Below are 17,684 nucleotides of genomic sequence, written 5' to 3' on the forward strand. Positions count from 1 at the left end.
TTGCTTCAGTCCCTTACTGTCCCTGGAGTATCTTGTCTGGAGTGCAAGCCCTGTCTAAGACTTGTGATGGGTCTTGTGACAAATGTTAACATAAAGCTCAAGTTCCAATTCTTGCTGTGATGGGGAGGGGGGAGGTACCCTTATGAACTATGTTCCTATTCTGTTTTAGGCTACACCTGCACTCCAGGTTCTTCATGTTGGTACCTGCTGAGCTATTGCCCTGCTGTTGGGTATCTGCAGTACTTGGCACTCAAAGTCTTAGTTGTACTTTTCCTACCAATGTAGAGGGGTGTTTTGCTTGTTTTGTTATTGTGACTGAAGTTGTACTGCTACTGTACCTGAGGCCGGCAGCAGTGTCATTAGTGCTGGCTTTAGCCTAGGCTGGGCTCTAGCTGCATGTTCCAGCAGGAGGTGGTTTGGTTGTGCTGCCCTTCTGTTTGGGTGAGTGCCAGTGTGGCCAGGTGTGAAGATACTGCAATATCACTAATATGGCAGGTATCTCAGCAGAACTGTGTGTGCCTCTTGGTCTCCTCTAGCTGTACTGATCTATCTGCTCTTCACATGTGCTTTCACTGGCCTCCATGATCACCTCCATCAGCCCCACGTAGTCACCTTCGGCTAGAGAGATGCCAGAGTCATTGGGGGATGGACTGTCCGCTCTTCTTGGCTCTTTTGTAGAGGGAGTGTTAGTGCTTCCATTTCCAGTATCTCTTGTGTTCCTGGAAACCTCTGCTGGGTGCTGGTCTGGAGCACTGGCTGCATCTTCTAAACTTAGGCTGCGAGCATCAGGGCCCATGTTCCCTGTGTGGGATCTCTCCAGCACTGGAGATGTGACAGGAGTGAATGAGAAGCAGAGGGAGGCACTGCCTCCAGGGGTTTTGTTACTAGGGGTGTGGAAGGCACTTGAATGCTCAGAGCTGGGGGTGGCTGATGCTATGTTCTCTAGGTTTAGCCAGGGTGGGTGGGAACCTTTCAAGCTCTTCAAACTCTTGAAGCTACCCTGCTTCTCGTGGTCTGGGGACTCTGCCAAGAAGGGGAATTTAGGGCTGTCTGATGCTGTGGACTGAGCTCCTGGACTTCCTGTGGTGGCAGCTGCTTTGCTTTTAGAGTTGTTCTCTTCTTCAATTGTTGCACCTAGCGAGTCAGGACCTTTGCTCCGATCTGTTGGCCAAATAAATGTTTCCTTTGCACCTGAGCCAAGGGAGCTCTGGCTCTTATACGTATCGCTGACCCTGGAAGGTGAGGAGTTGACAACAACGTCCTTAAGAGAAGTTGAACATGCAGCAATGCTGGAGAGTGCAGGAGGCTTCTTGCGGCCTTGGCGTCTAGAAGGGAAAAGCATGGGGATAGAGCTGATCGGTGTCTGTGGAGCACTGTAGAAACCAGGTCTCTCATAAAATGGGGTTGACATGAAGGCATCAAACTCCCTTAGTTTTCCATCTTCACTGTCCCACTGCTCCTGTGAGATGGAGTCTCCCCTTGGCTGATTGATGCTGCAAGGGCTTCCAGGCTTGCCCATGTCTTGGTACGTATAATGGGAGAAGGGGGATGTGGGGTCTCCTCGCCTGCGCAGCAGGTTCATCCGGGAAGAGGACCTGGAGAAGCTTGGTGACTGGACACCGAGGAGGCGGCCCAGGTGTCCCAGTAACGGTGTGGAGTGGTTGGCCTCCTCATTCTCCTTAATTTGCTCCAGGGGCTGGAACTCCATCTCTTCTTTCTGCATGCTGGGGAAAGGCAAAACGGGCTGTTACACCGCCACAAAAGGAGGTAGTTTCTGGTGGAGAGGGAGCAGCACAAGGAATGCTGCTGCCAGCAGCAAGCCTCTCTCTTGCTGTATTGCCATTACATGTGTGTTAGTCCCCCCCACTCATGAGGGATGCTCATAGTAGAGAGGAGGGGGGGAAGAGGTCAGCGGCATCCTTTTCTGTGGAGGATGTTGGCTGTTGTCTTTGGATGAGCCTAGAAGTATCTTAGAGCAAGATTTCACAGACTATGGAGAAAGTTAATACTGCTTGCTCTGACTCCTTGAGTATAATGTCCTGCACAAGACCTGATCCAAGGTGTAAACGTGGACTGTTCTGACACCCTGCAATTGCACTCACCTGATATCAAAAGTTGAGCCAAGGAACGACGGGCGCTTGTACTCGGCAGTGGCTGCGGTGTAGGGTGGCTGGGGGTCAGGCTCGTTCCAGTATAGATCCTTCTCCAGAATGGGTAAATCCTGATGCATCTCATCCACTGCCATCAGGGAGACCTACGGGGGACAGCAGGACTGTCATACGGGGTGAGTAGCATTGCTGGTGGACAAAGGAATGCAGGGCAGGAGGAAGCAATGTAGCACGGAAGCGAGGCAGGTGGCTGGGTGTGCTATGTGGTTTCCTGAGCCTCGGGTTGTTTTTCACACAGAGATTTGTTTAATTGGAAGGAAAGTGATGCTGAAGGAGACAGGAAAGCAATATGCTTACTAGGACAGAAGGGCTCGGTGTTAGGAAGAGCTGAAGGTGGAGAGTTACTGGACGGAAGAAAGCAGAGGAGGCAGTTTTAGATACAGACATAGGGTGGAAAAAGCTAGGGAGGAGCAGGAATGATGTGTCATTCAGAGTGCAAGGGCTTGAAACAGTCTGGGCCCATCGTGTGTGCCAGAGCATGGACTAAAGCTGCAATCTGTCTCTGGCCAATCGGCCAAAAGCCCTGTCTTCCCTGGTGTGTGGGGGGGTCTTCCTGGCACAGGTCTTGCCCCATGTTCTTCCTGGAGCTTGGGATGTCTCCTTGGCTGCTGAGGGGGAGCACTAAGCTGGTCCCCTTCACCCTGTTATTGGTTGGGAAGCCTTATGCTCTTCTCCTGCTCTCCTAGCCATCTCCCTCTGCAGATCTTGGGCTTGTTCTAGACATGCAGCCACCGACACTTCAGGAAAGTGCCAGGGTAACATGGGAGGTGAGTGGCAGAGGTGTTGCAGGAGAACTTTGTGACTGCACTGATAGGGCTTGCTAAACCCTCAGGTGCAGTCCTGCCTCAGTGTTCCTCTGCAGGTCAGGCTCATCTGGGGGCTCCTGCCTTCCCTTTACCTGCAGGTTCCTGTCGATGAGCCAGTTGGTTTCAAAGTCGTCATCGTCCTCCCCAAAAGGGTTGATGAGTTGCTCAGCCACCTGCATACGGAGAGCACACAGCCAGGGTCATCATGGTCATACCTGCCCCTTTCCCTGCAGGGAGAAGGCCTGTGGGGCAGAGTCAAGTGGGATGTACCCTAAATTTGGAGCAATGCTGTTCCTCCCAAAAAGGGGTGTGTTAAAAATGGAGGCTTTGGTGCACACAGGTACCTGCCCCTTGCTCACATAGCCCTCCTGCAACTGCAGACCACCACTGCAGGTAGAGCGTAGCCTACTTGCCTCTCTTTTTCCCCAGACTAGTCAGGACCAAAGCTTAGGAAAGGTGCAGTGGATCTCCAGGGTGAGACACTCAGAAACTGAGAAGGTCTTGGCAATACCCTCAGCCTCCATTGGCTTCCCATTTCTCTGCCAGCACCTGGCACGTTCCCATAGGCCAAAGAACACAGCTGGGTCCCTGGTGAGCACACACTGGGAAAACCCTTGGCTGGGTCAGATTCTGGCTCCAGACATATTTTCTTGGACTTACCTTTAACCAGCCAGCATAGAAGAAGAACTGCAAAAACGTGAAGACAGGCACGAAGAGATCTAGTTCATGGCCAGGGTATGCTTTTTCTGGATCCAGGAACTGCCGCCCGATCAGACAGGCCAGGAAGAAGCTGTAAACAGCCACGGTCACCACCTGGGAAAGATGCCAGGGGACACACCAGAGGAGCCTGAGTTCCCAGCTTGCTTTCCCAGCATCTCTCTTCAGTTCCACCCCACGCAACTCCAAATAGTGGTAAGCTGCTGCAGAGCTGCTGGCTCTGTAGCCTTTTGAAAGCCTTGGATTCACTTATGACAGGCTTTAAATATGCCCTTTACCCTTCAGCTGTTACATACACTGTATTTCATTCCGTGCTGTCCCTGCAATGACATCTGTGTAGGTGTCACAGAAAGATAGTGGCAGAGGAAAGCACGTGACATCCTGGATGGAAAGAGCTTAAACAACTGACATGTGGCTGCTGAAGTAAGGGGTGCTGTGAGCTCTTTTCATTCTTGCCCTTGCCTCTCCTGAAAGCTGTCTCAAGCCCCTCACGGCTCAGTCTGTGCTGGCAGGCTGCTGCCAAGACAGGGAGGGGAACCCTGGCAGCGCTGCCAGCTCTGAACTAGCTTCTTCCTTCCTGGTCCTCAGGCTGGACCTTTTTTATGTTTACCTGCTTGCTTGTGCGGATTTCAGGCTACACTGAGCTTTGTGCTTTTCCCTGTGATCACGGGACTCCAAACTTCCCCTTTTCAAATTAAAAGTAGGTGAGGCTTTTGCGTGGTCTCCTGACACAACAAGCAAGGGGGTTCAAAACACACACCCAGCATCACAAGACTCTCAAGCTATCCATGCAGTTCCTTGCAGTGAACAGCGCAGAGCTGTTTCATGATGAGCAGGATACAGAGTGCCTGGAATGACACACTTTGCATTGTGGCATCTAGAAAAACAAGGGGTTGTGTATTTCAGGGGGCAAAGACATGCTATGGTATTGCTTTTGCTCCTAGTGTGCAGGATGCTGGTCTGTGCAGGACTATAGATAGTTTCCCAACGTGTTCCCCATTAACCTTCAGCGCTGTGTGAATGGAAGCAGTTCCCGTTTCACGGCGGGGTGCATTAGTGTTATCTGAGCAGCTGGATTGGATGAGACAAAGGAGCAAGGTGGTGCCAAAGCGTCTGGGTTTGCATCGAGAGAGCTGTTGAACAGCTGAGTACACGCACACAGCTCTGTCACACGCGTGGCACAGCTCCATCAGAGCTGCCCTGCCTGCTGGAGCAGCTTTGCTGGCAGACAGATCGCAGATCTGCTGGGTGGGAAGAAACTGCTTCTGGGACGTGCTCCCTGCAAGGCGGTGCAGAGAGCGGGTCTGTGTGTATCTCTGTTCACCGGGTACCTGTGTCTCACACATCATGGTTAGTTATGTGTGTTTCTGTAGAGGTGGCTGGGCTGAGTGTGCTCAGCTGAGCTACACACATGAGAGCCGGCATGTGTAGGTATGCTTGGACCCCTCATCCATATCTCGTGTCAGCATGGTCCATGAGTGGGTCAGGTATGGGGGTGCCCCTTGTAGCATGGGGCAGCGTGCCCAGGCAGGCAGCGGAGCAGTAGGTGTGGGGGATCCCTTCTCACCTGAGTGTAGACCAGGGGGATGCTGATCCAGTCGTACCCGTAGAGTCGCCCGCACTGGCTGCGCAAGGTGTTGATCTCCTGCAGTGGGGAAGAGGAATGGCCTGTCAGCATAACTTTGCCTCTTCTTGCTGGGGACACTGAGCCTCTCCAGCCCTGTTGCCCTTCATTACTCCAGCCCACTCCCTCCTGCTCACACCTCCTCTGGAAGGGAGGGCTCAGCCAGGACTCCTGCTCCCTTGGTGCTCAGCCTTACCCCAGCAGACCACCAGCAGGGTCTCACACTTGCCCTGGAGGAACTCCTTGGTGCCTGGATGTCTCCTTCTGAGCCCAAGATCCCTTCCTAGCTCACTTCATAGCACAGTTTATCTCCTCACAAAATGAGCAGCCAACAGGTTAGGCAAAGAACGTCTCAGGAGCATCCGTTGCTTTCTCCTGACTATATAGTGAGTCTAGATAAATAGCCCAGAGGGAGATCTCTCTCTGGGCAGATGAATCTCACTCCAGGCAACAGAAACAATGTGACTTTCTCTGCACATGAATACCAGGAAGGATGAGCGGCTCTGGACCTTTTTTCTCTGCAGCTGGGCAGGGATTGTTGCCAGGTCTTGCCTGTGGAGCATGGCCTGCTTCCCAGGACTATCTAAGAGTTTTCAATAGTGAAGTTTTCTACAGGGACCTTGGTTGTTGGGGATACTTTTGACCTCCTTTGTCTCTTCCAGATACGTGCTTCCTTGTGCTTCCTTGCAGCTTTCCATCTGTATCCTAGAGACCTCCACTGGCCACTGTCGTTGGCTGCTCTGGAGTGTGTGAAGGCTGGAGGAAGGCTGATCAAGGACCTGCTACATGGGTGTCTCCCATTACCACACCTAGATGTGAGTCCCACGGTTCCTCCCAGTCCCACATTTGAGAAAGATGTCACATTCCCCTCACCTCTAATATATGTGACATTGCTACTGTGTCAGTAGTCCATGAAAAGCTCTGCTCTATCACGAGCTGGAGAGTGGCAGTGGGGGCACTTCCCATCAAAGTTAATGTAATATCCCCAGGGACAGGCTTGGCTCCCTGTCCTACCTCACCATTCCTATTTGCCCGACTCTGGAAATACCTGTAGTTCCACCCAGAGGACTGGATGAGGATCTTAAGCAGTTGCCTATTGCCTCTGTCACTCACATTCAGGATGCCTTGGAGCAGCACACTGTCCCGAATCCTCCCGTCATTCCTTGCCTTCACAGCCAGATTGGAGAACCACACACACGGGATCCAAAACTTGTTGTGGGGGGAATTCAAGCTCTCAAACTTCTTATGCTCTTCTGGTGTCATGAGGCCTGGGTGGAAAAGAGTAGATGGGAGAGGGATGGCTATAGAGGGCAGAAAGGAATTGATCTGATCTGAAAGCAAAACATCTAAATCTTAGGTGGTCACCTCAGCTCTCCTTAAAAATCACAGGAAAGACTCCGGCACTCAGTCTTTGGGAGACACACAGAAGGAGGACGCGTCTTTTTGTTAAAACATTAAGTTAGAGAAGTGAGAGAGGCAGGCTTTAGCTCATTTCACTTTGGATGTCTGCAGCATATCTGACCAGATCACAGTCAGCAAGGAGATAAAGTACTGCTGGGGGTGTAATTGCCTGGTGTACTTAGACAGTTGTTGAGAATGGGATAACTTGTGCCCTCAAAGTGCCTGTTTCTCTCTCTGGATTGCAAAGGGAAGCCAGTTGACTAGGGCAGGTGCAGACATCTCCCTTTGGGCAGACTGGGAAATGTTGTACCTTGAGGAGCATCTCCAGAGAGGATTCAGGGAGCCCAGCAGTTAAGGTCAGAGGTCTGAGGCTCCAATTTCTACTTGCCCAGTGGAAAACTGTTGCCCTGAGGGAGGACAAACACACCACCTGGCAGGGGTCTGCTCATGCTCTGCTATGGATCTGGGCACAGGGTCATTTACTACCGAGAGCTCTTCTCTCCCCATGCACACTTTCAGTACAGGGCGAGCAGCTCCCAGTGAAGTAGCTGCACCACAGTTACCCTAATCTCATCAGCCAGGGCTGCCCTGTGACCTGCACCGTTATCTACATCCACAAACTGGATCTCAACACTCTCCTTACGTAAAAAATTTGGGCAGAGACCCTTCATCTTTCCAACAACCCTTCCAGCCACTAGTAGGAACAAGCATGCTGTGCAATGGGGAAACATAAACAGTTGATTATCCCAGAAGAGCAGAGCTAGGACACGAGCAGATGCTGGGCACCCGCTGCAGATATCAGCCGAGCACATTGCAGCACTATCCCATCTCCAGTCTAGAGGTCACGTGGCCCTTTCCAAGGCTCTTTACCCCAAAACCAGCAGCAAGGTGCTGCTGTCTGCTTGATGCCAGAGCTGTGCAGAAGGCAGTACCGGTACTGACCTGCCCTCACGACATGCTCCATGCTGGGGAAGCGCTTGTAGACAGCAGTGCTGACCGAGCGCAAGATCAGCACGCTGCACAGGTTGCTGTAGCGCATGAGGGTGCGCCGCAGGAGCCGCCCGTACTCGTCCTCCCCATCCACGTTGCAGGAGACCAAGTTCATGATGCGGTCAGGCCATGGGATGCTCTCGTACTGAGCCCACCAGCGGGACACCACCAGAGCCACGTAGAAACCTAGAGGTGAGCTGAGCAAATTAGGCATCCTAGAGGAGTGGGAGATGTAAATGCTCGTGCGTAGGAAGGCTGGTACTGCTCATACGGGGATGCAGGCATGCCTGGAGGACAATTCAGATCTCCATGCTAAAGTTAGAGCCTGGGTTTCACAGTTTATTTGGTGCTACTTGGTGCCTGCTCTCCTGGCAGAACCCAGCACGTGCCTGTACATCTGGGCAGTGCAAGCTGTGTGCTGGGGGCATACCTCACAGCTGCGACATGGAACGATGTGTTCTGCTTGAGGAGTTTTACAAAGGCAGAGGGAGGGATCTGCTCAGCACATCTTGCCTGCCTGCAGAGCTGTATCACACCGGGGAGAAGAAATGCTGGCCCTTTCCCCTCCCTGTGTGTTCTCCTTACCCAGCACAAAGGACACGGGGATTAGCTCAGCGTAGCTGTTGCAGTAGAGCGCCAGCTTCTCGAACATCAGCCTTTGGCTCTCAGTCAGGATCAGCCTAAGAAGGAGAAACAGAAGCATCAGTCTCAAAGAAGTCTGTGCCTTGCTGGGCCTGCTGGGATAGGAATCTGTCAAGGGAAGCTAAGGATGGGTAGTCACAGCACTGCCATGCTGTGAGTCTGGGGATGATGTGAGTGAACAACCCTCACAAGTGCAGGACATCAGCCCACCTCCCAAAATACCCTGCTGAGCAGCCTGAAGGAGCCAGAAGTGGTCACTGACAGAGACTGTGTGGTGAGTGATGCGGTCTGATGTCAGGGACCAACCCTGGTTTTCTCACTCGGGACAGCGCTATGTGGTATCAAGGGTTTGACACAGAGCTTGGATGTGCACCACGGTTCACTTAATATCCTGCAAGATGTCAGTCTAAGCTCTGCTCTTACGTGAGCTCCTGCCTCTTAGAGCTGCTTCCCTGCCTCTGTGTTGCATCTGTGACCAAAACAGTTAGGGGAACTCACTGTCCTTCATCACCAAACCCAGACCAGCCACAGAGTACAGTTGCCTTATTAGAGATCTGTGGTCCCAGAGCTGATGTCTGCTCTCAAAAATGTACCCAAGGTATCGCCTGTGGTGTAACAAGGGAAACTCTCTCCTAAAGCTCCCCACGGTGGGACATCTCCAGTACTACTTCAGTCTTGGTCTTTGCTGACCAACATGTTATTCTTCTGTAGGTAATCATCAAATACAACTCTTCATCCCAAAGAGAGGGGAAGAGAAACCACGTTACTTCCCAGGACAGAAGAAGATTTATCAGCTGCTAAGCCGTATTGGAGCAGTGAGGAAGGACCTTGCCTCTCCTCCTGTGAACAGAGGCTGGGGAGTGGCTGGCCAGCTCCTCTTCACCAGGATCACTGTCCCAATCCTGTCCTGCTCAGCTGTCAGAGTGAGGGGCTGTGTTAGTGTCGGGGTGTAAGGATGCTCACCTGTAGACAAGACTGATGGTGAAGTAGAGAAAGATGAAAATAAGGAACTCGGAGTAGAGAAGTTTGTAAATACTTCCTTTCCATTGGAGCAGGAGCTGTGAGAAGGTGCCTAGGCGGGCATCAGCCACACGGTTGGTGTATGTCACTGTCATCACAGATCCTAGTGGGGACACCAAATGAGCAGACGTTGAAGCTGCCAGCAAGCTTGCACAGAGGGAGGAGACAGGGACACCTCAGGTGTCCCAGCAAGCAAGCAAGATGGAAGGAAGGAAGAGAAAAAGGGAGGAAGAAACAATGCACTGAGGTCAAAAGACAGGTAAGGTGAAGTCAGTGACATAAAGAACCAGGAGGAAATTTATGGTAGGCAATTAATTTGATGAGCTTGCCATCTTTTTCCTGTCTTTGAGCTGGATGTGAGCTGGTTACAATGACAGAGGATATACATTCTGGTGGGGCCCTTGGTTTGTAGTGTTTAATTATCAGCATTCAAGTGGGGCTGGTTGGTCAGAGAGGACATAGCCCACTTGCCACCCCCTTCCACAAAATACTTGTTTAAGATTAATTCTCAGGGTCACAAACTCCAAAGTTGCTTACTGTATTTTTTGATTATTGTAGTACTTGCTTCAAATATGTTGTTTCTGTTAATCTGCTTGGAATACTGCTAGCAAAGAAGAAAAAAAAACCCAAAGAAAGCAAAAACCCCAGGAAGGAGAGACTTCTTGGTACTGATCCAGATGAAGGTACCCCTGGAGGTCTGACAGTTTTTGTAGCACTTGCCCAACAAGTATAGCTGTCTTTAAGTTTGGGCTGAGGGCCATGTCTGGACTGTGCTGGTCCTAGTCCTGCAGGCAGGACAGCCCTCCCTGTTAGAGAACTGAGGGATGGAGTTTGGCCAGGCTCACAGAACACAAATTCCAGCAAGTCCACCTCCCCTCTCCTTCAACCATACGTTGCACAATAAATCATGCCGGATGAAAAAAGGCATTCAGCCTCATGAAATTCCTCCCAAATCGTACAGCGTCCCCGTTGCACTTCTTCTAGTCTAACCCTGGATAAATAATTCTTTATCATCAATTAATAATCAGACTCACATTCATATAAACCTAAATTTGTCAAAAAAAAACAAAACCAGTGCAATCCATGCCAAGCAGATAGGTCAATGATCCCTTGGTTCATAAATAATTATCCAGTGTGAAAACTATTGTTATTTCTAAATCAAAACATGTTACCAGGATGTTACACAGACATTGCTATCTAACAGAGGCAATAATGTTAGTAGTTGTGGGGCCTTGGGCTCTTCCCTGAAGGACAGAGACAAAGAAGCCCTTCAAGGAACAATTCAGACCTTACTCCTCTGTAGCAGCAACAGAAGGCGGGTTAGTTTGTGTCCATGCTCCTCATTTAAGCATCTCAGTGAAAGATCTACAGTTAGGTGGGGACAACTCAGGTCTTGGTGAGCTGGTGCTGTGAGGAAAACCAGCAAACTCTGTTTTGTTGGCTACTTCAACCAAATAGCGTCTTTGTCCTGGCTTTGGCTTTTCGCTGCTGCTCCTCCTTTGGGTTTTGCTGTTGTAACTCTCCCTGAGTCCCCTCTCACAGGTTACAGAATCACAAAATCAACCAGGTTGGAAGAGATCTCTGGGATCATCGAGTCCAACCATTGCCCTGACACCACCATGGCAACTAGACCAGGGCACTAAGTGCCATGTCCAGGCTTTTCTTAAACACATCCAGAGATGGTGACTCCACCACCTCCCTGGGCAGCCCCTTCCAATGGCTAATGACCCTTGCTGAGAAGAAATGCTTCCTAATGTCCAACCTGAACCTTCCCTGGCCAAGCTTGAGGCTGTGTCCTCTTGTCCTGTCGCTAGTTGCCTGGGAGAAGAGGCCAACTCCCACTCCGCTACAACCTCCCTTCAGGTAGTTGTAGACTGCACTAAGGTCACCTCTGAGCCTCCTCTTCTCCAGGCTAAACACCCCCAGCTCCCTCAGCCGTTCCTCGTAGGTCAGACCCTCCAGACCCTTCCCCAGCTTGGTTGCCCTCCTCTGGACTCGCTCCAACACCTCAACATCTTTCTTGAAGTGCAGGGCCCAGAACTGGACACAAAGGTTATATCGGAGGAGCAGAGCTGGCACCTGCCCAGCTGCACAAATGCACCTTTTCACTACAGCCTCATGTACGTTCATGCAGTTTCCATGTGTATTTCTGGCCAGCGCACAGGACTCAAAGGAGCGGTTTTTAACTGCCCTAGAGACTGCACAGCCTTGGGCTACACAGATGAGAAATGTATGCAAACACGCATAAATTTGTTGGGGGCTGCTTACAGAAAGCTGGCTGTTTGCTCTATGCTTTGGGTCTTGAAAGTGCTCAGGGAGACTCTTCGTTGCGTAATTCACATACAGATTCACTTTTTACCAAACATGGAAAACTTCAGCTCTTGTCCATGTAAATGATGGATGTCACCCACCTCTGTGCAGTTCTGCTCAGGCATGGGATATGGGGCTTTTCCCAGTCCTTTTTCCTCCAGCCCTGAATGGTTCACGCACTTCCCTGCCCTCCTGTGCGGGACAGCCCCGGGATGTCACTCGGCAGCTGGCACACTCCAAGTACCATTTGGGGTTGAGGTACGTGGTGGGAGGTGACTCACCGCAGCACTGGCACACCGGGGTGGGTATGGGGAGGAAGAGCCATCCTCCCGCACAGCCCAGGGAGCTGCTGCCTGCCGCTGCCTGCATCTGCCTGCCTGATCCACCCGGACTAACCACCGCAGGTCGACTGACACTAACCACACTGTGGGAGTCCACAGCAACCCAGATCCCTCAGCATCAAGCCTGCGTCAGGTGCGTTACCCACCGCGTGAGATGGCAAAGAGACACGAGCAGCTATTGCAAAGCGGAGAGCAAGCAGGTAGAGTGGAGAGATGGAGTGAGAGGAGGTCACGGAGAGGCAGGAGGATAGATCTTGAAGGAAACCATCTGTTCTTAGGAGGACTAGATACTTACAGTCATGGGCTCCTGAGCTGCGCTGGAGGCTGTGGAGGTTTGGTCCCGCGCGGTGTCCTTGCTGGGTCCTTTGTGGCCCGTGCCACGGCCCGCCTCCTCGTGCCCCCTTGGCTCATGGGGGGATTGAACCTGACCGGCACGGTGTGCTAAGGAGCCTGAAACCCACTCGGGAGCTGCAGCCGGTCACTTGATGCCGTAATCCTTCCTCATTACAAAAGAGACTCTGTTGTCTTTTGCCCTGGTCCCTTCTAATCTTCTGAGTAAGCCCTGTGTGTTTATAGAGGCGGCCGGAGGAGGGGGAGGCAGGGCTGGCTGCTCCGCAGCTGCTGCTGCTAACTCCTGGCACAGCCATGGTGGCTGCCAGAAGAGAGGCATTTTTCATCTAATTCTTTCCTGTTTGGTCCCTTTTTCTGTGTCACAATCTTACAGGAGCCCCGGGAGATTAAGCAGGGCTGGAATTTTCCACAAAGGCTATAAAACGTGTCACCCTTGGGGGCTGCGCAGCCCTCTCTTCCCTGGGAAAACTCCTAGGTCCTTAGGTCAGTGAAAGACCTGGCCCATGCTCTGCCTGGCTCTCAGCTGATGTTTCTCTCTAACTCCTCACTGTCTCTGCTGTCCCTGGATGAGTTTGCCGTCTCTTCCAGCTGTAGTTTGGATGCTGAGACTTCAACTCTGCCACTGGCTCCCCGAGTCTCTTTCCATGTGTTCACTTTCTTTTCCACTTGCTTCTCCAGCAGCGCTTGGGGGCTGTCACTGCTCTTACTTGCATGCCACCCTGGGAAACACCAGTCCTTGCCTTTGTCCTCAAACCTCCACCAAGCCAGGGAACTCCTTGCCTCTGTCTTTCCAGGGTCCTCAGTCCCTTTTCTGCTCCCAAACTGTCCCTCACAATTGTGACCATCCTTCTCTTCCACCATCTCCTGCAATCTCTCCTGTCAAGTTTTTAAGACATTTCCCTTCCATGAGCCTCTGAATCAAGATCCTTTCTTACCAAATTAGCCTTGCTGTGGCATCCACCCTTCACTGTCAGAAGGCTCCTGGGCAGCAACTGTGTGCCCATAAGCACAGGACTTTGGACAGCCCACAGCTCTTCACGAGATCTCCGTGTCTTTCCATCCCCTTCCTGCTCACTCCTTTGGGAAGTTGTCTCTGTTGTCCAAGGTAATAGCAGCCGTCCCCTAGACACCAACATTTCCTCCAGTCAGCTTTTGCAGAGCTGCTACAACATTCAGTGTCCTGGAGACAAGGAGCTGCTCTGAGCCTCGAGCCAAGCCATAGCCCTGTCTCACCACCTGGGCTCAACTTCATAAGTGTGCTCTGACCCTCCTGGCCTCCATCGTTTACCCAGCCGTGGGCCACTGGGGAGGGGGAGCTTGGTCTGATCCCTGCATGTAAGAGCAGCTGGAGACCCAGGCTCCTTGGTGAGGCTCTGTGGGGTGGCCACGTGTGTTTTTTTCACTGCTTTTTCCAGCTAGCAGGCAGAAAAATCTCCAGTGAAATGAAATTAAGAGCTAGTTCTTGTAATAACCGACTTTCTCTTGTGCTGGTCTATGTGCCTGTGTCTTAGCATCAGCACTGGGCATCAATTTGTGCAAACTGTAGGATTGTCGTTCCTGTGTGGCTGAGCCTAGACGAGGGTGGTGGGTCACTGCTTCTCTGAAGCAGGTGCTGCCTGGCATCTGTCTAATGGGGGGTTTCTGGTGCAGCCCTGGGAATTGCTGTTAACAGTGGGGAGATAATAGTTTAAAACGTGGGACTCAGTGCCAGCATCTGAGGTTTTAATTCTGGTGTAGGCTGTGGTGTGTTGTATTATGTCCAGTCCTGCTTCCTTTTTGACAAAAGTGGAGGGGAAAATCCTTGCTGCTTCTACCTGGCACCAAAACCATGGAGATCTCCTGACTTCTGCTAGTCTCTGGGTAGAAGCTGCTCTGTGTTGGATCGCATGATATGCAGAAGGACATGGGCACACATCTGGTGGGACTAAGTTACAACATCTGGCTGTGCAATTGGGAGGCTGCCGCACTCTGCGTTAGGAGAAGGGGTATAATTGCAGGGGGAAGGGACGGACCTGGAGCACTTGGCCTTACCAGAGTCCTTCCTGCATGAACACTGTGTCCCTGGGTGTGAGGCAGCTCCCTGGCCCTGCAGCTCCTGGTCCTGCAGCCCCCCTGACAGGGATGACTTGCTCTGGGTAGATGGGAGGGCAACGCAGAAGAGAAAAGGCAGCATGATGCTTCTGCAGCGTGAGATACAGACCTGGCAGGAGGAGCAGGGGCACATGGAGGGTCACAGGGAGGGCCTCACATTCAAGGCGTGGAACTAGATAAGGGCTCTTATCAGCGGCCAGAGGCTAGTGAGTACAGTTGCCTCACTGTCCCAACCACAGCAAACTCATCATACTGTCTGAAGGAGAATGTAGATTTGCACTTACTGTCAGGAGCAGCACCAGCCAGCTCGGGGGGAAAGAGGATCATCCACCAGCACCAGAACACACCAGCTGTCCTCCCTTTCTGAAGCCTTGCCCTGGGCGAGCAGCGAGGCAGGGGTGCTGGTTCAGACCCCAGTGTGGCAACCCCTGTGTGAGTGGCATCTGTCTGGGACAGGAGGTTGGGTGCCCCGGTTTTGCTGAGGCTCCGGGACAGTCTTGTCCCTCAGAGGTGTATTTACTGTGTCATCTGCTCGGTTATGGAGCTGGGCTTGCTATGAGGTCCCTGAAACTTTGCTCCTAGGTTGCAGCAGCTCCCAAAGGGCCCTTTTATGTCCAGAAACAGAATTGGGACAGGGTCCTCAAGTGATTCAGGATCATGACGATGTCTCAAACACCAAAGAGCTCTGTGAATGGGGGTAAGAGCTGGGAGAGCACAGGGGTGGAGCCTCTCTGAAGGCAAGGTGGTCCACACAAGGGCCCTGCTCCACAATTTGGTCCTCCCCTTTGGGAGGAGAGAAAAGGAGTTAGTGGACAGGCAGGCTGAGACAGTTCTTGAGGGTCTCAGTGCCTGAGCCCTCATCCCCACACGTGGCAGGGGGACAGAAGTGGTTCGGGTGAGACATTTGCTGGGGACTCTAACACGAAACAGCAAAACCTCAAGTGTCCTGCACTTTGTGGAGGGATGTTCTGGCATCTGGGGGACTCTGCTGCCCTCCTCTGAGAGTAGCTCAGCTGGCAGCTCGTGTGGTTCAGAGCTGCTGTTAGGACAGCATGAAATATTTGTGGAATTTAATATGAAAGTAAATAACTGAGGGGCTACCAGCACGGCAGCGCTGCTTGGATCTCTTTTCACGTCCCCTGTGGCCTCAGTCCTTGCAGGCCTTGAGGAAAATGCCGGTCTGAAAGCCTGCCTTGCACCGAAGCAGAGGAGGAAGCAAGGAGGTGCTGACATCCCTCCTCAGTCTCACCGTCCTGGAATCATTCTAATTTTCTCCATTTTACAGATGCAGAGACTGAGTTACTGTGAACGTCCCCTTTGGTAGCCCCAAAGAGCCACCCTCTGTGCTGAGTTAGCTGCAGCTGTCTGGGCAAGGCACTGTGCCCTCCTTGCTGTCTCCCAGAGAATAACAAGTGCTTTTCTCAGAAGGATGCTGTGGATCCCAAAGCTTGGTGAAATCCCTTTCCCTTCTCCAGTTTCAGTGCTGAGATAAACACAGAGGCAGCTGGCATCAGAAGTGTCTCTCAAACTGACATTCTTCCCTAGAATCTGATGTAATTAAAAAAATTAAAAAAAAAGTGCAAAGTATCTGAGGAGTTGCTGCTTTGCATAGACAGGATTTACTCTGAGGTTTGAGCTGGCTATAAACGTTTGAAGAGGATGCAGTGACCATCAGTGCTTTTGTGAGGACCCCCAGACTTCTTCCACTTATGTTGCAGGATTCATCCCTAATTCTGCACCATCCTGGGAGGGCCCTGAGAGCTGGGGGCACGTTAAGGGTAAATTGCTGCTCTAATGGAAGAAGCCACGTCCCTGCCAGCTCTACTGCTTTTTACAAGTGTCTTTGGATTTGTTTTTTTTTCAGCTCTGTGGCAAATCAAGGTAGCACCAGGCTCCGGTGAGCTGGAGTTGGCATGTGTATGTACAGGAGCCATTTGGGATGGCAGGGACCAAGCTGCAGGATGCCTGGGAACCCTGGCCAAACAGCTCTGCACATAGACAGACTGACTCTCCCTCACTGGACTTTTTTTTGCCATCACTCCCTGACACATCTAGATATTCTTTGCCCAGGAGAGATGAACAGTATGTGAGATCTACACCTCTCTATTGCTTTGAGGTTTCAGTGCCAAGCTCTGTATCTCCCTGCAAATCCGAGTGCCAATCTCTGCCTGACCCTCTGCATTTTCACTTTCAGGGGCCTGGAGGGTGACATATCTCTCCGTTTCCCTCTGACATTGCACTGAGTTTCTAGTTCAGTTTGTACAGACATGAAGAGGAGGGGAGAGTCCTTAGCAAGGTCTCCCATGTTTTGCCTTAGCCACCATGGTGGGGATTAGGTTCCAAAGGGAGCATGAAATGTGTTGGTCCTGGGGGTCACTTCTAGGGACCGCTTGCTGCCTCCTCGCAGATGTTGCAGGAAGGATGCAGGACTGAGAAGTTTCTGGGTGGATAAACAGTGACCAAATCAGCCAGCAGAAAGGAAGACCTTCCTAAAAAGCTGAGGGGCAGTCATCCTTTCTCTCTGAGTTTCCCAGCTGCTCTTCTTCCTCTTCCATCTGGTGTCTTTTCCCCTGGGTTCAGGTTGATCCCTTCCTTCAAAGGATGCTGCTGAGTGGGAGGTTGCTCTCTGTCAGCTGTCGGCAGCTGAGAACCAGCAGGAACAGCAGTGTTTCTGGTGGGTCTCTGCTCAGTGTGACTGCTCATAGCAGCATCCATCTGAGCAATGTGGCACTGCTGACCCAGGCTAGCCTCCCCCCTGCTCTTCTGGCTCTCAGGAGCTGAGCGTTGTGTTTTTTCAGTCTTTTTCTTTCACTCTGTCACCCTGGAACAGCGGCTGCACTTTGTTGGGTGATCAAGGCAGATCACCTCAATGAAATCAGAAATCTTAGACCCAGAGATCCCAGAGGAGCCTTGCTGAAGCCCTTCCAGCCAGCTGAGCAAACATGCTGCACAGCTGGCCGAGACAGGCGAGAGGGAGGGGAGCGAGTGGGTGGATGAAGCCTGGAGGTTTATGCCATTTGTTTTCATTCTCATTTTCAAGGCAATAACATCCGGGCTGGGTTTGCTGGGTCAGGGGTGTAGTCCTGCTTTCCAAGCTCTAAGATAATCCCTGTTCCTCCTTCCCTTCCCAGCCTGTATCTGGTTTTGTTTGTTTGTTTGTGATTTTTTAATTGTAGTAGGATCTGAATCCATGAGCAGAAAGGCAGCCCAGAGGAGGCTTGAG

General features: G+C 51.8%; 1 protein-coding gene across 1 annotated transcript; it reads right to left on the reverse strand.

Annotated features, from left to right (window-relative positions):
- Positions 1-271: 271 nt before the first annotated feature.
- LOC137662518 (bestrophin-1-like) lies at positions 272-9,463 on the reverse strand. The gene is made up of 9 exons (XM_068398999.1): positions 9,312-9,463; positions 8,292-8,386; positions 7,659-7,892; positions 6,429-6,583; positions 5,259-5,336; positions 3,635-3,787; positions 3,067-3,147; positions 2,103-2,254; positions 272-1,724 (listed from the first exon to the last, which is right to left on the reverse strand). Exons 1-9 carry the CDS (start codon positions 9,461-9,463, stop codon positions 533-535), a joined length of 2,292 nt encoding a protein of 763 aa, XP_068255100.1. The 3' UTR covers positions 272-532.
- Between the last annotated feature and the right edge of the window lie 8,221 nt (positions 9,464-17,684).

The sequence above is a fragment of the Nyctibius grandis genome, chromosome 4, assembly GCF_013368605.1.
Source record: "Nyctibius grandis isolate bNycGra1 chromosome 4, bNycGra1.pri, whole genome shotgun sequence".
Lineage (NCBI taxonomy): Eukaryota > Metazoa > Chordata > Aves > Nyctibiiformes > Nyctibiidae > Nyctibius > Nyctibius grandis.

Excerpts from the sequence above, each read along its gene's own strand:
- LOC137662518 (XM_068398999.1), bottom strand. The coding sequence starts at position 9,463 with ATGACAGTGACATACACCAACCGTGTGGCTGATGCCCGCCTAGGCACC. Across the intron at positions 6,584-7,658 it reads GGAGCATGTCGTGAGGGCAG|GCCTCATGACACCAGAAGAG; the intron begins GTCAGTACCGGT and ends TTTTCCACCCAG. Across the intron at positions 2,255-3,066 it reads TCATCGACAGGAACCTGCAG|GTCTCCCTGATGGCAGTGGA; the intron begins GTAAAGGGAAGG and ends TGTCCCCCGTAG.